The sequence below is a fragment of the Chelonia mydas genome, chromosome 3 (assembly GCF_015237465.2).
Source record: "Chelonia mydas isolate rCheMyd1 chromosome 3, rCheMyd1.pri.v2, whole genome shotgun sequence".
Lineage (NCBI taxonomy): Eukaryota > Metazoa > Chordata > Testudines > Cheloniidae > Chelonia > Chelonia mydas.
Genome location: NC_057851.1, coordinates 183,247,264 through 183,268,590, shown reverse-complemented (window position 1 = coordinate 183,268,590; position 21,327 = coordinate 183,247,264). Strand labels below are relative to the sequence as shown.

Below are 21,327 nucleotides of genomic sequence, written 5' to 3'. Positions count from 1 at the left end.
TCCACACATATTAAAGTGCTTCAAAGGGTAGGAAAGCATTTTACAGACGAGGAAACTGAGGCCCAGAAAAGCTATGAGGTCACACACAAGTCAAGGGCAGAATTAGAATGGAAATAAAAATGACTGAGTCACAGTGTCCTGCTCTATGTAGCCAATTCTGTCTTTAGACAAGCTTCTCTTCCTGTTTTCAATCTAACCTAAAAACTGGAACTGAAGAATCATCTCCAAGGGAACTTATCCAGCAGCTGTCAAATGAAGCTCAGCTAGATCTCTTTTGAAGCCTCAGTTTAGCCACGTAGCGTCTCCTTTAGCAACAATAATTTTATGCTTCCAATTTTGTATACTAACTCACCCCCCCCCCCCAACTTCAAATAATTTGCAAAGCTTTCACTTTAAGCAAAAGTCCAAATTTCAGCATAAGATTAAACAGGAAGGAGTGTATGCATGGGGGTGGCGGTGGTGAAGGAATAAAGATATTCCTCAAGCAAATGTAATTGGGTGACGATTGTGTCTTGCTCTTCTCAGTGGGTTTACCTAGTACTAATCAAACAAACTGGTAGGTTGTCATTCAGTGAATTTTTCAGTTTGAGAATTTAGGCTGATTGCTTCTAGTTGTTTTTTTTAAGAACATCACTCCTTTAAATAGCTGAGACATCCACTGCAGAGACTTCTGCTGTTTTGCACCTCACAAAATGTTCTGAAAGTTCCCTCTTAAAGATCCTCTCCTGTGTTAAAGAGAACTCTTGTGTTCATTCAGTGAATTTAGTAAGCCTTAGTGTAAATCAGTCCTATCAGCAGAGGAAAGTGGTAGTGAGGGGGCAGTGCAGGGGAGGTGGTCTCGGAGAGTGTGGCTGGGGTAGGAAAGCATGGTGGAGGGGAAGGGGGTCTTGCAGAGCGTGGCTGGCAGAGGGAAGTTGTGGAGAGAGTGATGGGGGTGTGTGGGAGGGGAGCATGACGGTCATGTGTGGGTGAGTCTGTGAGAATATGACGTGTGGGTGTGAGTGGGAGTTGTGGAGACTGTGACTACTGTGAAGTGAGTGAGGGATCATCTATGAGAGAAGAAATGAAGGACGGGTAAGAAGGGGCAGCAAAGGCAGAACAAAGGAGAAAATGGGGACGACGCGGAAGTTTAATTTAGTAACTGGGGAAGGAAGTGGGTTCTCAAGACTAATCCACCACTTACTAGGCAAAACCATTAAAGTGAATGGGGGCCCTCAGCAGCATCCATTTGCCAAGTTCTAGGGGGGAAGCCCATGCACATGCCATCGCTCAGCAGCCAGGAGGGTGAAGCACTCTTGATTTCCCACACTGGACCCCTCTGGCTAACAGTGCTAATCCTCTGGGAAACTGTGCTGAGAAAGATTTTTTCACAAATTCTTCACAATACATATATAGTCTTCATTGCAAAGTTAACTTGAGAGTTATAACTTCGGTGTTGCCCTGTTGTGATAATTAGGCCTACCCTGATCATGAGCTTAACAGTAAGAAGTGAAAGTTCATAAAAATGTCACAATAACTTATAACAATCAATGAAGATGGGCAAAGGTGCAAAAGGGACACAGTAAAACTGAAGTAATCCAAACAAAAAGATCTGCTACTATAACTCAAAGACATATTAAGACCATGCTTGCTAAACAAAAGCAGCGTAGACCAGAAATCAATGGACCAAAACTGATGTGTCAGAAATCAGACCTAACTGGTAAAAAGAAATAATGAAAGGGTTAGGCTATTCCACCCATCATTTTATTTGTATTAAAAACTTCCCTCTTAGTGGCACAAAGTCTTTGTCACGTCAAAACAAAATTGCTTTAATGTTAATAAAAGTTATTTAGACTTTCAATACATTAACAACATTGTGAACTTTTTTATACATATATGGAATTTTTTTTTAAAGCTTAAAGTTAGGAATTTAAATCCTTATTTAGGTATCAAGGTTGGGATTTTCAAGAACATTTCAGCTTTTTTGACTTGTAGAAAGTTCAGTGGATCAGAAGGTGGTGTTAGCTGTGAATATAGAACAGGCTACTTGCTTTTCAATTTTGTGTTTCTGTTTGTGCTGTTTTCACAGTGAGGATATTAAAGAGGCCACAGGTGTGTCTTTTACAGCATAAGATGGGCATTTTAAATGTGAAACTTCTGAATAGAAAAGTTTGTATGTACAAATCTGAATTCTTCTAACAGTTAGAGGAAACTAATCAAAGCAACAAGTGCAAGATATCCACTCCAGCAATTTAAAACTATAAAAATGGGAAGAAAATAAAGAAATAACATGTAAATATGAACATCTGATTTAATTTCTGTAAAGTTTTTTTTTTAAATAATGGATTTTTATTCACCCTGTTTCAAACACTCTGGGCCTGATGAATGCACACTCAAAAGTAAGTATTGTTCATGTGAATAAGGTTTTGCAGGATCAGTCCCTTTAGAAATCCTTCTTCACCACCTAGTTGAGCCAGTCAGATTTCTGATATCACAAAATGCCATGGCAATGGATTCTGATGTCAAACACATCATTATGCTTTTACTGTGGGATCAAGCAGCAGCTGTAGTTGCAAGCAAGTAACCTGTTAAACCCAAATATCTCCAAAAATAGCAGTAGAGAAACAAAAATATGATTGGGAAACTTGATTGTTGTATTGACACACTTTTTTTTCAAGTTTGCCACACAGTTTTTTTTTTCAACAAGTCCTGGAATAATTGATTTAAATATTTTCCTTGCCATATTAACCCTTCACAGTTCAGCTACAAAACCTGTCATTAAAGCGGCGTGTCAGCAAGAAACTGCTAATAGTCTAACTCAATCTATGCCTGGCAGAGTTTGAGAGCCTCATACATGGGACACTTGGAGGATCTCCTGGGGAAGTTTCCTCCTGCAGCCCAATGTCCTTAAACCAGGACCCTTAAACCCTTGCTACCTGGGAAAGGAGACCAGGGCTTTGGCAGCAGGGTTCCAGTGGGGATTTAAAGGGCCGGGGCAGTAGCGGGGGCTGGAGCTCTGGGGCCCTTTAAATCCCCGCCAGAGCCCCACCGCTGCTACCCCAGGGCTTTAAATTGCCGTCTGGGAAAGCTGGTCCCGGTACTGGCTTACTTTCACCTCTGAGCAACCTACTGAATAGAATAATCACAGGATGAGAGTGAGGAAGGAGGGGGGGGGAATAAAGAAGCTAAAGGGAAGAGATTTGACAGTATCTAAAAGCCTATATTGTAAAATACATCTCCATCAAAAGAGCCAGGGCATTATAATAGAAAGTGCTCGCAAATTAAATCGCTTTGCTGTCCAAGTTCTTTAACATGCATTTCAAACTGTTTATTAACAGCTACTCACCACTGAATGGATTGATCTTTCTTGCGATTCGTGAACAGATTGATTCTTTCAGGTCTCTCTTTTTAACACACTGAATGCCCAAATTCTGAAAACTAGAGCACATGTAACAAAGTGATTAAAAACAACAACAAAAACTGTTTCACTTAATCACTGGCACAGATATTCGAAAGCTAAATTCTAACCCTCCCTGTAAAGAATCAAATTGTACATCTTTTGTCAAAAATATATCTTATTAACAAATTGTGTAGGAAATAAAGATGGCAAAAGAGCTTTTAAAAAGATGGTTTTATATTTCCAAATTAAGGGTAATGACAAAAAGAAAAGAATTTACATAAAATAAAATAAAAACAGGGGAATATTTTTTTACGTTAAAAAGAGTTATCACTGGAGTTTGAATATAGTAAACTAGCAATGCTAAAAATATATAGAGGACCAGTGTCTCAACTGGTGTAAACTGACATAGCTCCTTTGACGTCAAAGGAGCTACTTCAATTTACATCAGCTGAGGAGTTGGCCCACAGTCTCACACCAGGAAATGCAAATCTGCAACAGTATTTTGAAGTTAATTTTTATAAAGTTTGAAATCTCATCTAGTTATGGAAAAGTTCTAAAGAGCTACAGTTCCTCCTCATTTGCATATGACTACATCAAGTCAGCAAAGGAGGTGGGGGGAGTCCCCACAATTTGATTCTTTCCCACATGGAAAAACCATGACATCATCAAAGCAGGGTGGGGAAGTAGGAAGTAAGAATCTGAACACACTGTAATATCACTAGAACACAGGAGGTCAGTTATGCCACCAGGTTCCGCTGCGCCTCCAGAAGTACTGGCAATTCCCTTCCCTAGAAACCCCACAAAGACTCTTTACCTGAGCCATGCCTGGAGACTTCCTGAGACACTCCCTGATCACGTAGCACCACCGTCTGTCTCTCTCAACGATGGGCCAACATTGCCTTGAAAGTTCCTCAGTCCCATCCTGCTACTGCTGAATCCATCTCTTTCTACAGAAATCCAGTCATCTTCCTTCCCCTTCTCTCCCCCACCCCCACCCACATTCTAAGCCCATACTGCAGTTAGAGAACTAACTCACTGAAGGGCTAATATAAGCCTCATTTCATAAAATCACAAGACTGACTGGAAGAGACCTCGAGAGGTCATCTAGTCCAGTCCCCTGTACTCATGGCAGGACTAAGTATGATCATTCTAGACCATCACAGACAGGTGTTTGTCTAACTGGACTGAATTCTGATTTTTTAAAAAAATGCAGTGCTGTCTCATGATTTAATTAGATGATTTTGGTTCCAATTCTGGTTTCCAGTATTTAGGGTTTGCAGAGAATATTAGACTGCACTGTTATTGCTGTATCATTTTGTTTTGTAGGGACTGTTTTTTTTAGGCCTTGTCTACACTACAAATGCAATTGTTTTGGGGGAAACCTGGATAGAATACAGTTGTTCCCCCAAACACAGTTAAAGCATGTTTCAGTGGTACAGATGAGATCTGGATCATGTCCCCAAATTACAATTTGACAGCCCAGCACTTTCGAACAATTTGGAGAGAGGGTTAAGGTCCCCTGCATACTACAAAATAGGGGCACAACTGTGTTGTAACCGGTTGTGTTTGTAATGCAGACAGGGAGTTGGAGAAAGTAGGACGCCGACTCAGAAAGCAATCTAAGCACACAGCACTTTAGGCTCTGCCTGTTGTACTATCAGAGCATTGTAAATTATAGTTGTCAATTAAATACATAACAAAAACGTTATCTGCTACATAAAAACTGACTGCAATTATTCTACTGCTGTAGATTATTCATAACTATCGAGTACTAGTCATCTTGTGGGCCAAACTGGACTTTTAAACTAAAAGCTCCTTAACCAACGGGTACTCAAAACTTACACAGTCTCACCCTTTTCTGAAATATGCTTGGGTATCACTGTGAAAGGACTGGCTAGTGACCACATCACTGCAGCTGAGCAGCGGGCTGGAGCAGGAAAGAGAAACTGACCTAGACAAATTGGAGGATTGGGCCAAAAGAAATCTGATGAGGTTCAGAGTCCTGCACTTAGGACGGAAGAACCCAATGCACCGCTACAGACTAGGGACCGAATGGCTCGGCAGCAGTTCTGCAGAAAAGGACCTAGGGGGGACAGTGGACGAGAAGCTGGATGAGTCAACAGTGTGCCCTTGTTGCCAAGAAGGCCAATGGCATTTTGGGATGTATAAGTAGGGGTGTTGCCAGCAGATGGAGGGACGTGATCGTTCCCCTCTATTCGACACTGGCGAGGCCTCATCTGGAGTACTGTGTCCAGTTTTGGGCCCCACACTACAAGAAGGATGTGGAAAAATTGGAAAACGTCAAGCGGAGGGCAACAAAAATGATTAGGGGACTGGAACACATGAGTTATGAGGAGAGGCTGAGGGAACTGGGGATGTTTAGTCTGCGGAAGAGAAGAATGAGGGGGGATTTGATAGCTGCTTTCAACTACCGGAAAGGGGGGTCCAAAGAGGATGGCTCTAGACTGTTCTCAGTGGTAGCAGATGACAGAACAAGGAGTAATGGTCTCAAGTTGCAGTGGGGGAGATTTAGGTTGGATATTAGGAAAAACTTTTTCACTAGGAGGGTGGTGAAGCACTGGAATGGATTACCTAGGGAGGTGGTGGAATCTCCTTCCTTAGAAGTTTTTAAGGTCAGGCTTGACAAAGCCCTGGCTGGGATGATTTAATTGGGGATCGGTCCTGCTTTGAGCAGGGGGTTGGACTAGATGACCTCATGAGGTCCCTTCCAACCCTGATGTTCTATGATTCTATGAATGCACAGCAAAATTAGGCAGTCCTACTTCAGTGCCAGCTGCGTGACAAGGAGCAGGGGAAACAGAAGTGGGGGAAGGAGGGAGAGGAAAATAAAGGGAGACATATTAAAACCAGTATATTATCAAAGCAGGGTAGTACAAATCTTAACACAGCGATAGTCACATGTGCACTAGTATAGTCACTCTTGGACAAATCCTGTCCCTGCCCGGATAGCTGCAGAAGGCCCTAACCATAGTTTAACAGATCACAGTCTGGATCCTGGTGTATTAGTTTTATTTTCTCACCAGCCTCCCCACTCTGCACAGTCTAGTTTGTAAACATTTTGTTTTCTCAAGAGCAATAATCAATTTCCAAAGATTACAGACCATAAGGAGTGAACAGACACAGCTGTGAACTCTTCTATAGAAAAACGACCAAAGTCCATACCTCCTACAGTAGGTTATGCTCTTACCTTCATCTTACATTGCATAAATATGTTTGTTAGCAACTCCCTTGCATGCAGCAGTTAACTGAAATGTTCATAACACCCTAATGAGTAGCTATACCAGCATTAAATTGGAGCTGTGCCTACTTACACCAGGGCTGAATATGGCTCAAAGGGTAACTCCATTGCTGCTGAGACTCCTCTACAGAGTCTCACAGGATACAATTCTTAGCCCACTGCTCTTTTCCAGCTACTTTCTCCCTTTCAATCATCTTATTTCTATCTTTAGCTATAGCTAACCCATTTATGATGGTACATATCTTTCAACAAATTTAGGCCAAGATTTTCACAAGCAACTGGTGATTTGGGGGTGCCTAACAGGAGACACTTTGAAGAGGCCTGATTTTCAGAGGGTAGGTGGCTCAGTACTTTCTGAAAGAGGCCTGATTTTCAGAAGTCTCAGGGTGTTAATGTCCATGCTGAACAGACAGGGCCTCAGTATTTGTCTTCTCTCCAAAATCTTACACACACAATAATGTATTTTAGAATGATGAAGGGCTGAGATATCTGTGCTGGGATCCTCTAATCCACTGTCTCCAAACACCTGGCCTGCTTGATTTATTTATGGGCCTGCATGACATTTAGTGTTATAAGTGTTCATTTAAAAAATAAGGTAAGTTTCTAGGCCTTGTGGTTGCAAAGATAACCTTCCAAATGTGAATGCTGTGTTAATCAATGCAGAGTTGTCTTCCTGAGCCTACAGAAAGCCTGAAACAATTATTATGAAATTATTATTACTCTCCTAAACTCCATTAATCTCCTTAGAGAGTGTTGATTCTAATGATGACAAATTAAATATTATTACCTATTTCACGACTGACCATTTTAGTGCATAGAGTGGGAAAGGGCTGGAAGTCAAGCCCACAAGAGGTGGGCATTAGGAGCTGCCTAATAGGAAATGCAGAGGAAAGAAAAAAGAGAAATAAAGTCAAGAAAGAGAGAGAAACAGAGGCAGGAGGATGGGAAAGGAAGAGACTAAATAAGGTACTAAACAAATAGCATATTCCAAAGGCAAACAGACAGTTCTGTTCAGAAATATTTTGTAGGGTGCCAGGGATTAGGTGTGTCTGTCAGGGATGGGTTAGGAGAATACACAGAGGGGAGAGAACTCCAGCTCTGGCAAAGAAATCATTCCAACTGTCCTTTCAATCTGGTGGTGGGATTTTAACAAAGGTTTCCTGGTTGACCGCCCCCCGAGAACCTCTCCAGCACATCACTGACATTTTTAGTCTAAAACTCAACACAACACTGCTACTTACGATAGGACTCTGCGATCTCGTCCAAATTCTGCTTCATAGTAGCCATCCCTACAGTCTTTTCCAACCAGGTCATGAGGATGCGGCTTGTAGGGCTCATTCTTTGTCACTAATGTAATCCTTACTTTCACTTTATCATCAAAGTTCAGAACCTGCAAAAATTTAAGGAGAAATACACTTAAATTCTAAATCACATCGGTCTAAAAGATTGCATAGTTCTGGACAGTGGACAGGTGACACTGACAAGGTCCTATGGATAACTGGGAATACAGTTTGTCTTAATTGTTGCACTAGAAGGGAAAACCCAATCCTTTTCTCCTGAAAATTCACAGGCTGTTTCATCAAATTACCATTCATTTCACATTGAAAGCCAGAGATGGAACAATTACAAATAAAAATATAGTGTATTTCAGCCATTTGTCTGACAAAATATAGATATCTGAAATGTCCAGAAAGAATTAGGCTTTTATTTGAAAAAATAAATCACATCATTAACCAGCCTGGCTAAGTTACAAGAGGTTTGCAGTCAAGAAATTCACTGGTCATTGTCAAACTATTGATTTCTTTTACATTTTAATTCTTTCTACTCCATGTTGTTGTGAAAACAATGTCCCTCTACTCTCGACTCAGAGAACTCTCCATAGGCCTGACTCAATGCCCCACTAAGTCAGTCGGCGTATTTATGTTGGATCAATGGACTTTGCATCAGGATCTAGAAGCTAAATTTGCCCCTGTGCAGAGCGCCTAAAGTGCTGCGTAAGCTTCATGCAGGCATTCTGTGTGGGGTGCATTTTGCCCTGACATTACAAGGTATATTTTATTACCATGCCTAATTTTCATTACAAATATATCCAATTCCGCACTCAGGGCCACACAGGGACTCCCACTGAAGGGCAAGATTCAGCTCTCACTGAAATCAATGACAGTTTTTCCATTATTTCAATGGGAGTTGGATTAGACCCATTAGTTGATCCAAAAATGGTAGGAACCCTTACACAGGCGAGATTCCAATCTGTTGAAGCAACAGATTTTTCCCAACTAAAGTATGCTGTACAGGACCTATAACGTTATCATTACAGCTTTGAGCCATACGACCATTTTAAGAGAAAAGACCCTCTTGAGCCTTTGGCAAAATGATCAGCACACTGTGCATGGAGCTGCACAAAACCTCCCACTCCCACTAGGTTTTTTAGGACAGTTGTGAGCCTAACTCCCAGTGCGCTTCAGATATGTGCGCCAAATTCTGCCCTCAGGCAGACAGCTCCCAGTGGAGTCAGTGAGGGTTACGTGGGTGAATCTAAGGGCACAGTTTGGCCTAAACTGATTGAAGTGTAACAGCTTGAAAACATATCTGACAGATATGTTAAGGGGTGTACGTTAACTGTGATACTGGCTCTCCTCCTCCACTTCCCCCGCCTCAAAACTGTTCCATTCCTCCCTCAACATTTTCTTCCCGCCCCCACCCTGTCTCTGAGGATGAAGCATTCATTGTATTCTTTTTCTCCATCCCTTTGTCTGATCCTGGTCTCCATAATACTCTGAAACCTCCCTCATTCCCTCCTCATTCGTGCTCTCTCTCACTCGCTCTATCATCTGGTTCTTTTCTCTCAGCCTTCAGATATGTCACGGTCTATTCTTAACCTAAGAATAATCCCAGACTCTCTAAATACTTACTCCTTTCCCCCACCTCCTCTTCACACCTAAGCCCTTCAGCATGCAGCCAACTCTTCCTGCTTTGACTTCCTTCCCTGCTAACTCTCTCCTTTACTCTTGCAATCAGATTTTCACCTCTTCCACCCCACTGCTCTCACTAAACCCACAGGGTTCCTCTCTACCCTCGCCCTCCTGGACCTTTCCACCTATGGTGGAGGCTGGTTCTCTTTGCTGATAGTCAGTTCCGAACTCCCACCCCTGGCGTTGGAGTGGAAATCCCACCTACAGCCCTTTGGGATGCAGGAAATCACCCAGAAATCACTTCGACACTGCTATTGATAACACACACAGCTTTGTTAGCAACAGTCACCTTGAGCAGCAAACCTGCCATCTCCACCATGCTCTCTCAGACACGATCAGGGGCCTCCTTCCTTTCGGGCTCTGGCTGATCCTCAAGTGCAGCACTGTTCAGGGTCACAGGGCCACATGCTCAGCCTGCTCCCTGGACTCAGCCTGCTATGTCCCTGCGCAAGAACACGCCCTCTCTAGCAGCCCACACAGTCCCTTTCCCTTCTCCAATTGCAGGAGAGCCAACAAGACACAGACAGGGTGGGATTTCCTGCCAGCTCTTTAATCAGTCAAAGAGCGGGGGAAGCTGGCACCTCTTGTTTGTTCATTCCCTTGCCAATCAGAGCTCCAGGGACAGGGTTCCATTTCATAGCACTGCTTCTATCTGTGATGTGGAGCTACACACTGCTGTTTCAGCCCCATTGTCCACACACCATCCTTTTCAACTCTCGCTCATCTCCAGGGGCTTTTATGCAGCTGGCACACCACCTCTCTCTCAGACAGCTCCTTCAATGTCTGCCTAAAGGCTTCATCGTCTCCCCTTTTCTCCTCTTCGCTAGTATGCCATAAGATTCTGTCCTTGGGCCCCCTCTTCTCTCTATATATATTACCCCGATGGGATCTTAACCCCCCTCATGGTTTCAACTATTGATGACTCCCACATCTACCTCTCCCCTCCGCATGCCCTGATACAGTTATTCCTGGATGTCCCACCATCAACTTAAAAGCAACACAATAAAGCTGCAATTCATCTACCTCCCCAAGTCCTCCCCTCCCTTCTCCATCACAGCAGATATTTCCGTGACCCTTCCCGTTTCCCAGGCTCACAAACTCATGTTCCTTCATCCCACACATTCAGGCTGTTGCTAACTCCTGAGGCTGTTTCCTTTACAACAGCTCCGAAATCCATCCATTCCTTTTCATCTCTACTGCCCAAATCCTTGTCCAGGCCTTGATCATGTCCTGCCTAGACTACTGTGAATCTCTTCTCTCCTAACTTCCTGACATCTACCTTATTCCCATTCAATCTATCTATAATGCAGCTACCAAATCATCTTCTCCTGCTGTTCTGACCACATCACTCCCCTTTCTCGAGTGCTTTATTGACTCTGCATCCCTTTCCACCTCAACTTCAGACTCCTCATTGGGGTTTTCCAGGCTCTGTACAGCTCTACCTCCGAATCACTGGTTATATGTATCTATCTATTTGATCCCTACATTCCCCCAAATTCACCTCACCCCAGGCTCCCTTTGTTCCCATCTGCAACAAGCACCTCTGGGCCTTCTCCAGTGCTACATCCTGCAGCTGGCACACCCTTCCCAAACCCTGTATCCCAGACAACCTCCTTCAAAACCCTCCTCAGAACCTGCAATTAGTCCTCTAGTTAATTCCCCCTCAATTGTTAAAAAACATAGTTATGCAAGTACCCAGAACAAACAAAAAGCTAAGAAGAAACCCAGTCCATCCTGAACAACCCAAGCCACCAAGTAGGCATACTCTGTGTCCCTTCCTTCCATCACCCTGGCTTGCTACCTTCCTCTGCAGCTTGTCTGACTGCTGTCAATTTAGACTGTAAGCTTTGCAGAGTAGGAACCAAGAGGCTTATTCTCCACTCTGTTATGTTAGTTGTTGTAACTTCATCAGCTTCAGTGAAGTTATGATAGAGAAAGAAAAAACAAACAAAAAACCAGGATTACAGAATGGAGAATCAGGCCACTTATTTACTGTATAAAGTGCCATGCACACCTGCAGCATGGTGCAATGAAAAAAATAATTATGGATAACAACAGTATTACCTCCACAGAGGGATATGTCTTATTGCTGTCGGTACTGCGTTCTCCTGGAATGCTGCCTGCTGATCTTCCCTCACATTTGTACCTGAAACGCATGCCTCTTTGCCTGGGTTGCTCGAATATTTCTACGCAGGGTTCAGACCCACCTTTAGGAAAATGAAAATATTTAAGGTTACAACACAATACAGCTTAAAAAAGCAAAAGGAAGGATGGCTTTATGGTTAAAGCACTGGATCGGGATCTAGGTTCTACTCCTGGATCTTCTCCAGATTTTTTTTGTGACCTTGGGTAAATCATTTAGTTTATCTGTGCCTCAGTTCCCACTCTGTGAAATTGGGGGTGATGATAAATCCTCTCTCACACTCATCTGTCTTATATATTTAGACTGGTGGCTCCTCAGGGCAGGGTCTGTCTCTTACTGTGTATATGAACACAATGGGAGCCCCAGAGGAGGAGGCTTCTATGCATTGTTGTAATATAAATAATCATTAGCAGGGTTCCCTCCCCATGGAGCTCAGTTTCTCTTAGACACTGGTGAGGGCCTGTCTGCTGAAAGATTATTTCGTAATGTCAAAATGAACATATCATTAGTCAAAGGGAATGGCTGAACTTTTAAATTATAGTAATTTTTCTGAATGCGAGTCCCCTCAAAATGAAGGTGTTTCCCCTGAATCGATTGATTTAGCTCCTACTGCAGTGAAGCAATACGTTCTATGCAAATTAGGCAAAATCCCCTAATGCTTTCAGTTTCTTTCCTGTGGACCCAGAAATTGCATTGCTATACTTTGAGCTGTGCACCTCCCACAGGAGCCAGCATGAGCAGCAAGGGTTCTCACAAGATTTTAGTAAAGGCTACTGGGAAGCTGTCAAAGGGCCCAATGTGTGAGAAGGCAACTTTCAGGGAACTGGTTTCAGGAGATGGTGGGGCTGACATTAGTTAAGGCTTTGGAAAGATCCTGACTTAGCAGGAGTCTACATACTTTTTTCAGGATAATATTCACCCTCTGCTGAGGGCCAGGACAAGGCCTCGGCTCCACTTAAGTCTAACTAGAGTGAATTCTACCCTCACTAACAGCACTGAAAATGCTAGCCAGTCAAGCAGTGACATAACAGTCTAGTGGTATGTGAGCAGCAAATACTGGAGAAGCAAAAATGAATAAATAAAAGGTTTAGTTTAGAAGCTGAATTATTTTAGTTGGAACACACACATGGTCAAACTCTGCATTGACTTACACCTCATGCTCAATAAAAAACAACATTCTACACAGACAAGCTAGATGTGCATTACAAAGAAGCAGCAATGGTAATATGACACAGTTAAATACATTTGAGAGCAAAGATCCTATAGCATGTCAGCAAAACAATGTTAGAACTTCAATTGTTGTACCCAAAGTAGACATTAAAGAGACAGAAGATCCTCTCATTCCTTCCCACATATATTTTGGACAGTTCTATAGGAGTTTCTGGGGAGAGATACACTTCAGTATTAACTTCTTATTAAACCCTGTTCTTGCTGCCAATATGGCTAATATTGGGACTCACCAACTCAAAGCCTGCATGTACTGGTTCACAAGAATGTCATTTCCTACTAGATTTGTTGGGCCCAAAATGTCTTTTATTGGACTACTATAAATCACTCATCTCCTAGAACAGGAAAGTGGAGTAAGCTAAGTGACAGAACAGCTCTTGAAAGAATAATGTGTAAGAGAAAAGAAGAACTCCATCTGCATGACAGCATATTGACTTTTACTTTTATATTGATAGATAGCTCTGGAATGGTGATATGCATAGAAGTTCTTTTGCTGGCTGGGGGGGGGGGAAGTCTTTAAATCAATCTGGAGGTCTTTCTAAAAGATATGCTATAGCTCAGCCAGCAGCTATGGGTTTGATGCAGGAACCACTGGTGAGGTGCTTTGGCTTGTATTATGCAAAATGTCAGACTAGGCGATTTTAATGGTCTCTTCTGGCCTTAAAGTCTATTAATCTATGAACAAGGCTGGAGACAATTTGGGTGTTTCTAAATTGGGGAAAGGTACCAAAAAGTTCCCCAGTAATCTGAACATTTTTACATCTGTGTAACCCCATCAGCTGAACCAAAGAGAATTTTGTCTCATGTCTCTAGTTTCCAAGATTGCACTATTTCATATTTTGTTGCCGAAACCTTTTGGAATGACAAAATAAGCCTTAACATTGTTTTTAGCCAACTTCTCATAAAATGGAAGTAACCAAATATGCCAGTTTCCAGCCAGTGAATGTCCAGGTCAACATCTGACAACTTTAGAAATGACATCAGAAAATGAGTGGACATATTCAATACATGCTGGCCATCATCCTGGCTCCTGTTCTTTTAAAAGGGTTGTCCCTTTCCTAAGCTCTGCCCCTTCTTGAGGTATGCTTTTGCACATGCTGTCTTCTGGACAGAAGAAGCATGACTAGCGAGAAGAGAATACATCATAGAAACAGAGATGATAAAACAAAAACAAAACCACAGAAGCAACACAGGGAGTGACTTCAACGGCGAGATCAGGTTTCTTAGCATCTCTCAGAATTGGGCCCCATAAATTGTGTGCAAATGTCTCTCACACACTCAGAACTACTTATACTTCTCTCACAAGCATAGTCCAGTGGTTGGGGCACCATACAGAGAGTCAGGAGGCTCTACCAATGAGCAGCTATATCACCTTGGGCATTATCACTTATCTCCCTTGTGCTTTGTTTTCCTCATCTATAAATGGAGATAAAGATACACACTTTTGTGGAGCACTTTGGGATCTATAGATAGAAATTGCCATAGATGTGCTAAGCATTATTATTAAAATAAAGAAATGAGTATCTATCTAGGCAATTATAAAGTGCCTAATCATCATGTTACTTAGGAGATATAGATATACACACATGTGCGTGCAAATATACGTACATGTGCCCACAACTCCACCCACCCACTTCACCTGTCAAAGCCATATAGAGTCCTGTCAGTTATGACTGTGTTTTATAGCAATTGCTTCAAGGACTTTAATATCTCTACTTTAACCTATAATTTTACCTTCAATATACACATCTGAAAGGGTTAGTGTCTCACCCACTGATGATATCAACCTCATTTTAAAAGTCAGGCCTCAATTGTCTTTATGTAGATTTAATTTGTGGTTGAAATAAAGGTTACTTAAGTCACCCCCACTGCTTAACAGTAGGTGTGTGCTTGTGGGAAAGCAGAACCCAATGACGCAGTAACCTCCAGAGATTAGAAATTAAACTTAATTTTAATTTGATTTTCTTTCTTTAAGAACCAAATTATCATCTACAGCTTTACTAAAGGAGGCACCAGGTAGACAAGAAACACAAAAAGGTTTGTGTGAACCAAAGCTCATGGAGACTGAAAATCATCACTCTTTGTAGTAATACTAGACATCCATTCCTTGTCCCCATTTTCTGTAAATTAATGTGCTCTTGCCAAAGCAACACAGCTGAGACTATTTCACAATCCCCACTCACACAGACAAAGGGCCTCCACACAGAAACACATACTTTTTAAGAGTAGAAGAAATATAAACTACGTCTAAAGCAGACATTCATGCAATGGCAACGAGGACTAATTCTGGAAGAGTAATATGCTGCTTAATTACCTTTAGTCAACTACTGAGACATGAAACTGAAATGGAAGAAAACCTACAAATCCATATTAAAGGAACTACTAATAGTTTCATTTGTACTTATGTTTATTGGCCATAGGATTATTGTGCTCTGTATCCCAGCATGCCTATTTCTCTTTTTGTCATGGTACTGCATTTGTATTTGCATGAATGCACTGAAAACTGCAATACATAATTTAAAGAAAATGAGAGGTAAATTCTTGATGACATGAGTGGGAGAAACTAGTGAAACCATCAATGACAATGTGAGTACAGCAAGGAATGAAAGTTAAACTGATTCAAGATCTGGGACTTGATTCTGTATCAGTGACAAAGAAAGCATATCCAAACTGAGAAAGCATAGACAGTTAGATAAAGTTAGATACGCAACAAGCCAACAGAATTAAAACTAAAATATGGAAGCAAATACTGATTTCCCTGTCTACCATTAAGAAGCGGGTTCTTTACCATGATTGCTAAAGATCTCATGCAAAAGTGCAGCTGTGACTGTAAAGGGCTTTCAAGGATTGGATGGCTCTGCCTTTAACTAGAATACCTAATGCCCAAAGACGTGCAATGGAAATAGAGAAGGAGAAATATGTGCAAAATATTTGTCTTGAAGGGAGGATTTGTATTTGCAAGTGGAATTCCTGAATTATCTGGGAAGTCTGGTTGTACCTCAGTGATGAGTTCACGGAAAGGTGAAGGACGAAGGGAAGTTGGCTGTGACACACCATGCATCTTTCAATGCACTGCAGGAAAAACAACTGGATCATGGAATCAGCTAGCAGAGCCACAGATTCTTCCGCACAGAGGGGACAGGCTGCGTGAAGAGTCAAAGTCATGAGACTCCGCAATTCTGGCATTCAACTGGGGATTGTTCTATGGACATGCACTCTGATGCAGTATCTTGAGTGTGTGAATGAGGTGGAGGCGGGCCACAGAGTGGTGGGAGTTTGACTATCAACAATGCAAAGTCACTGCACAAAATCCCAGTGCAGTGGGGTACATTAGGTATGGACATTATGGTGGCGCTGGTGGGAAAATTCTGCCCTTCCAACTCACGTGTAGATACCCTGTTCAGAATCTGTGGACCAGGTGCCCCAATCTGCATACCCCAAAATCAGCGGGCACGTCTGAAAAATTAGGCCTTAAATTTTAAGCATTTGCCGCCCCCATAGCAAGCCAGGGAGGAGTACTGATCACAGATCTACTATAAAACATTCTGATGCAACCTAAAACAAGTGCAAATTCATTCTTAATTCAGAACGAGCAACCCTCTACCCAAGCATTCATGAACTGTGCACCTTCTAAACAGAGGTAGTTTAGAGGCACAACTACTTCATGTACTTCTTCTTTCTTGTCATGTGACATTACAGAATAGTAACTAGAAGAGAAGCTTGTAAATACTAGGAAGTTAAGAACTTCCCCTGCTGAAAAATTCCTTCACCAATTACTAATAAGTTGAAAATATATTAGTCGCAGATAACAGAGATAGATATCTACTGTTTCAGCCTATCTGCTCCAAAATACAATATACATTTTTTAAAAATTGTGTGTGAATTCAATAATTTGATTTATCTGATTAAGAGCCAGTATTTAGATGAGCAGATCAAACATGCACACGGGCAATGGTTGACTGAGCAGACATTCACAAATCATATATAGGTTTGGGAACACTTTTCTTCCCAGCAACCTCTCTAATTAATGCAACCAGTTCTAAAATTAAAAATTTTAAATCCCCATGAAAGATTCCAGAGGACAAACTTTTGAAAGGATGTGGAACGCAAGTGCTTCATTGAGACCAAGAGAAACTAAATTACAACTCTGGATTCCTTTGGCTACCAAATCTGTGATCACTTTCTGTGGTATTGCCTCTCATTTTCATACTAATTGATTTTGGCCATGACCTGTTCTGATGTGAACTGGATTCAGTTGAGCAATAAGCTGACATTAGCCAACTGATGTCCTCCCCAGATCTGAGACTTATACTGTAAATTTAGCCTCTATATTTGAACAATGATTCATTTCTCTTTTAGATTTCAATGAACCATTTTGAAAGTTATCAGAATCTTTTTAACATTTTGTTTAACTAATTCAAATGTTATGTTTGTTCACTAACTCGTTCCTTATGGCCACCTAAGGGCTACTCACACAAGGATTTAATATTGCTTCTAAAAATCATGACTGTCACCTTTTTAGCTATACAGTTTTAAGTGGCAGAATAAGAAAAATAGCCCAAGATTTTCAGATGTGACTAGTGATTTGGGGAGGGAGGCACTCAGATTTTAGGTGCTCAACTTGAGACAATTTATAGGAACTGTACACAACTCAGGTCCCTTTAAGGTGGACACCTAAACATTTAAGCAGCCAAAAATCATGAGTAAATTTTGACAACCTGTTCATGTGCAATATATATTGGTCCTCATAATTCACTGCAAGCATGCATGAGCCAAGACACACTACTTAAACAACTGGGGCTTTTCAGGTCACATTAACCTTTGCAATTGGAAGATTTTCTATTGTGAGAGGCAAGTTCTGAGTGATTGCTTTAAAGTGCAGCTTTCTACCCTTGACACTCAGATTGCCACAAGCCATGACGATCAAGGGCAGCAACTGTCCAATATGGCAGCCATTTTTAAAATTTAAATGCTTTGTTATATTCCTTTCAAGGGGTAAAATGACACGTTAGGATCCTTTGGGAGTACCCATCCTCACAGCAGGAAAAAATCCCATTCCCAGCTATGACAGCTGAGAAGGAGCCTAGGCTCCTGGCAGCTTGCAGAGCAGGCAGTCTCTTGGCTGCCTTGATGAGAAAGGGGAGACTCTCCTCCAAAGCTCCCTGCAGCTGGCAGGCATTTACTCTCTTCCTTCCCCCTCCCTGCCCCCTTCAAAAAAAATCTGCTTAATGGGAGGGTAAGGCAGGGTAGGAACCAGTGCCTTCCTCCCAGGTGTTAAGCATCAAAGGAGGGAAGAAACAGTGGCTCCCAGGAGGGGCTTCAACCAAGCAAAACAGCCAAAAGTTTTTGAAAAGGGGGTTAGTGCCCACCACTCCTACCCCAGATGTGAGCAGATGTCAGAGCAGTGGATGGAGCTCATTTCTATGTAAGGGACAGGTTCTCACAAGAGGCCCTAAACCGGGCCCAACCCCCATGCCACCACAATTGTTTTTTTTTTTTTGTTAAAGGATGCCCATGTTGGTCAAATAACCAGCCTTGCTCTCCCACCTTCTACCATGTGAGGGTTGAGGGGAAAGTGAATGTAACTGTCCTTTAAACAATATGCTTATTATATTTCCCTATATACGTCACCTGCAAACAAAATGGAACATTGGGGCCACATTTTCAAATGTGAGTGTTCACAATTAGACACCTAAACACCTATTTTAGGCATCTTAACAGGGATTTTGGGGCCAACTCAGATATTTAATTGCTTGAATCCAGATTTAGGTGCCTAACTTTAGGTACCCTAGTCTGAAAATGTGGCCCCATCTGTGTCAAGGAAATTACCTGGCCATATATATATTTAAACAATTTATATATAATTTATTGTTTAAATAAACTGATTTAATTTTGTTCCTCTACCAGAGAAAATCTCACATGGTGTAAAGTTTGTGACAAGCTCTCAACTAAAAGCTTCATTTAAGTCAGTTATGTGGAAGCTTCTCCCCATTACTTTAGGCAGCATATAGTCTCTCTGCCTTAATATATTATGACCATTTGTTAATAATCACTGCCTCAGGAAAGGATATTATTTTCCTGCTGCAAAAACACACCAACAGACAGGCACATTTCTGTGTATATTTTACACTTGTTCAATATTATTCTCTTCAATTTCCTAATGATTTATCCTGGAAAGAGGAATTTAAAATGTTGGGGACACAACTATAGTGAAGTCAACAGAATTGCTGCCATTTATACCCACGATGAATTTGGTCTGGTAAATTCTATAGATACTGTCACAAAAACCACACACTCGAAACTCACATGTCATGTGAATAGACTTCCCCATCAACCAGCTCTCACACTGCTACTTCCCTTCATCAACAACAACAACAAAAAATTAATTCTTTCCTTCCCCACCTCACTTCTTCCTGTGTGTCACACTAAAGTCATATTCTTACAAGGGTTTTGGCGACGCTATCTTTAGTTAGCTTGCACATACAGTAGCCCCTGGGTGAACAGCCATGTCAGACTCAGAAATCTGCCATTGGGAGAGGTCACATAACGTCAGTCAAGCCTCTGGCGGCAGCTGGTGTCTTCTCAAGGGCATGAATGGAAGGCAGGTACCTTCTGCCAAGCCCAGAGCCCTGCCCAGGCTGGGTGAGGACACGCCAGCCCAGCTCACTCCCAGTTGTATAGAAGTTAGACAGGTAGTCACAGGCTTAAAGGGTTCTTTATTTGCAGGCAGCCCTAGACAACCCAGTGTCTTTCTCTCTCTCCCCCCGTCCTTCCGGGGTTTCAGAGGCTTTTAAACGTGTAGAAGCAGAGAGAGGGGTTGCAGCCTGCACGGCAAACCCGACCCGTGTATCACGACAGCTCACCGCACTGCAGCGGCAGGGAAGCCCTGCAGGGCGGCGGGCCCCAGGCAGCGAGCGCAAGGCGCCCAGGGCGGGGGTCCGCGCGATGGAGACCGCCCGGCGGCGCACCGGGGACACTTACCAGCCATGGTGCCCGCTCCGCACGCGCGCTCAGCCCGGGACTCTCGGCGGCGGCAGCTCCGCGCCTCCTGCTGCTCCGGCTCAGCTGTTCCTGGCCCTACCTTGGCCGCTCCTCCCCGCGGCGGGGAATTTCCCGCGGGGGGGGCGGGGTGACGTAGTAGCGTACACAGCGGTTCCCCCCCCACCCGCTTCCTCCGGCCGCAGCGGTGGGAGGCGGCGGGAGGAGAAGTGCGATCTCGGCGGGGCTACACCTACAGTCGGAGCAATTTCTCCCCTCCCCCTGCGTGCTACAGAGCTACTTCGCTGTGCGCACCCCCCGCCGCCCCCGCCGCCCAGCAACAGGCTGGCTGCTCTCCGCGCCTACTTCCTCCAGCTGCGCCCCGAGCATGCCAAGCTGACCTCGCTTGGTGGCGAGGGTGTAACGCAGGCCTCCCATCCCAGCGCTGGGTGGGGCACGGTCCTCTGCGAGCATTGGCCGTACCGACTCTTCCTGATCCCCTCTCAGCTGGCGGTGCTGCGCGAGAGAGCCCTCTCTGCTGGGCAGGCACAGATTTTCCGCCTCTGTCTTTCTCACACACACGCTAACCCGTGCTCACGCCACAGGCACCCCATATATCATTACACACACGGGGGGGGCCCTCACATTTTGATACCAAGATGAGCGTTTTAGAAATATCGAAGAGAGCGAAGCAGAGAAGGGACAGTAATGTATTGGCGTGGCAACATTCACAAATGTTGCCTATGTGTAAAACAGACACAGGACCCCCAGGCAATGGCCACACGCGCATGCAATCCAACACATTCTCTCAAACACACAGCTGCAGTTTAATATAAGCAGTCACTCCATAATCATGGTTGCAACTGAATGTCCATTATGAGCCCAAGGTTGTGCTCCTTCCCAGACCATAATAGCCAAAATTGGTAGGTTAAATGTGATCTTTTTAGTAAATTGGACAATTGGTTCCTGAATAATGACACACTAAAAACAGAAGGCATGCTGGTAATTCAGAGAGTTTAACATTTTTTATGCCACTTTTACCCAATATAAAAAAAGAAAGTAGGAGAGAAATACAATTTCACTTACTAGACCAGGGGTGGGCAAACTTTTTGGCTCGAGGGCCACATCGGGGTTGCGAAACTGTATGGAGGGCCAGGTAGGGAAGGCTGTGCCTCCCCAAAAAGCCTGGCCCGCATCCCCTATCCGCCCCTCCCAGTTCCTGCCCCCCTCAGAACCCCTGACCCATCCAACCCCCCCTGCTCCTTGTCTGCTGACTGCCCCAACTCCTATCCACACCCCCACCCCCTGACAGGCCCCCCCAGGACTCCCACACCTATCCAACCCCCCCATTCCCCATTCCCTGACTGCC

General features: G+C 43.2%; 1 protein-coding gene across 2 annotated transcripts in view; it reads right to left on the bottom strand.

The window, feature by feature from the left end:
- The window catches only part of REL (REL proto-oncogene, NF-kB subunit), a 45,542-nt gene extending 25,164 nt beyond the window's left edge, over positions 1-20,378 (bottom strand). Inside the window, exons 1-4 of one of the 2 annotated variants that reach the window (XM_027822322.3) lie at positions 19,962-20,378; positions 11,675-11,817; positions 7,880-8,028; positions 3,326-3,417 (exon numbers count right to left, since the gene is read on the bottom strand). In XM_027822322.3, coding sequence (XP_027678123.1) covers positions 3,326-3,417; positions 7,880-8,028; positions 11,675-11,817; positions 19,962-19,968 — 391 coding nt within the window. In that variant the 5' untranslated portion in view covers positions 19,969-20,378. Of the gene's footprint in view, positions 1-3,325; positions 3,418-7,879; positions 8,029-11,674; positions 11,818-19,382; positions 19,517-19,961 lie in introns of those variants that run through there. The other variant, XM_043543890.1, reaches the window with a different exon arrangement.
- Between the last annotated feature and the right edge of the window lie 949 nt (positions 20,379-21,327).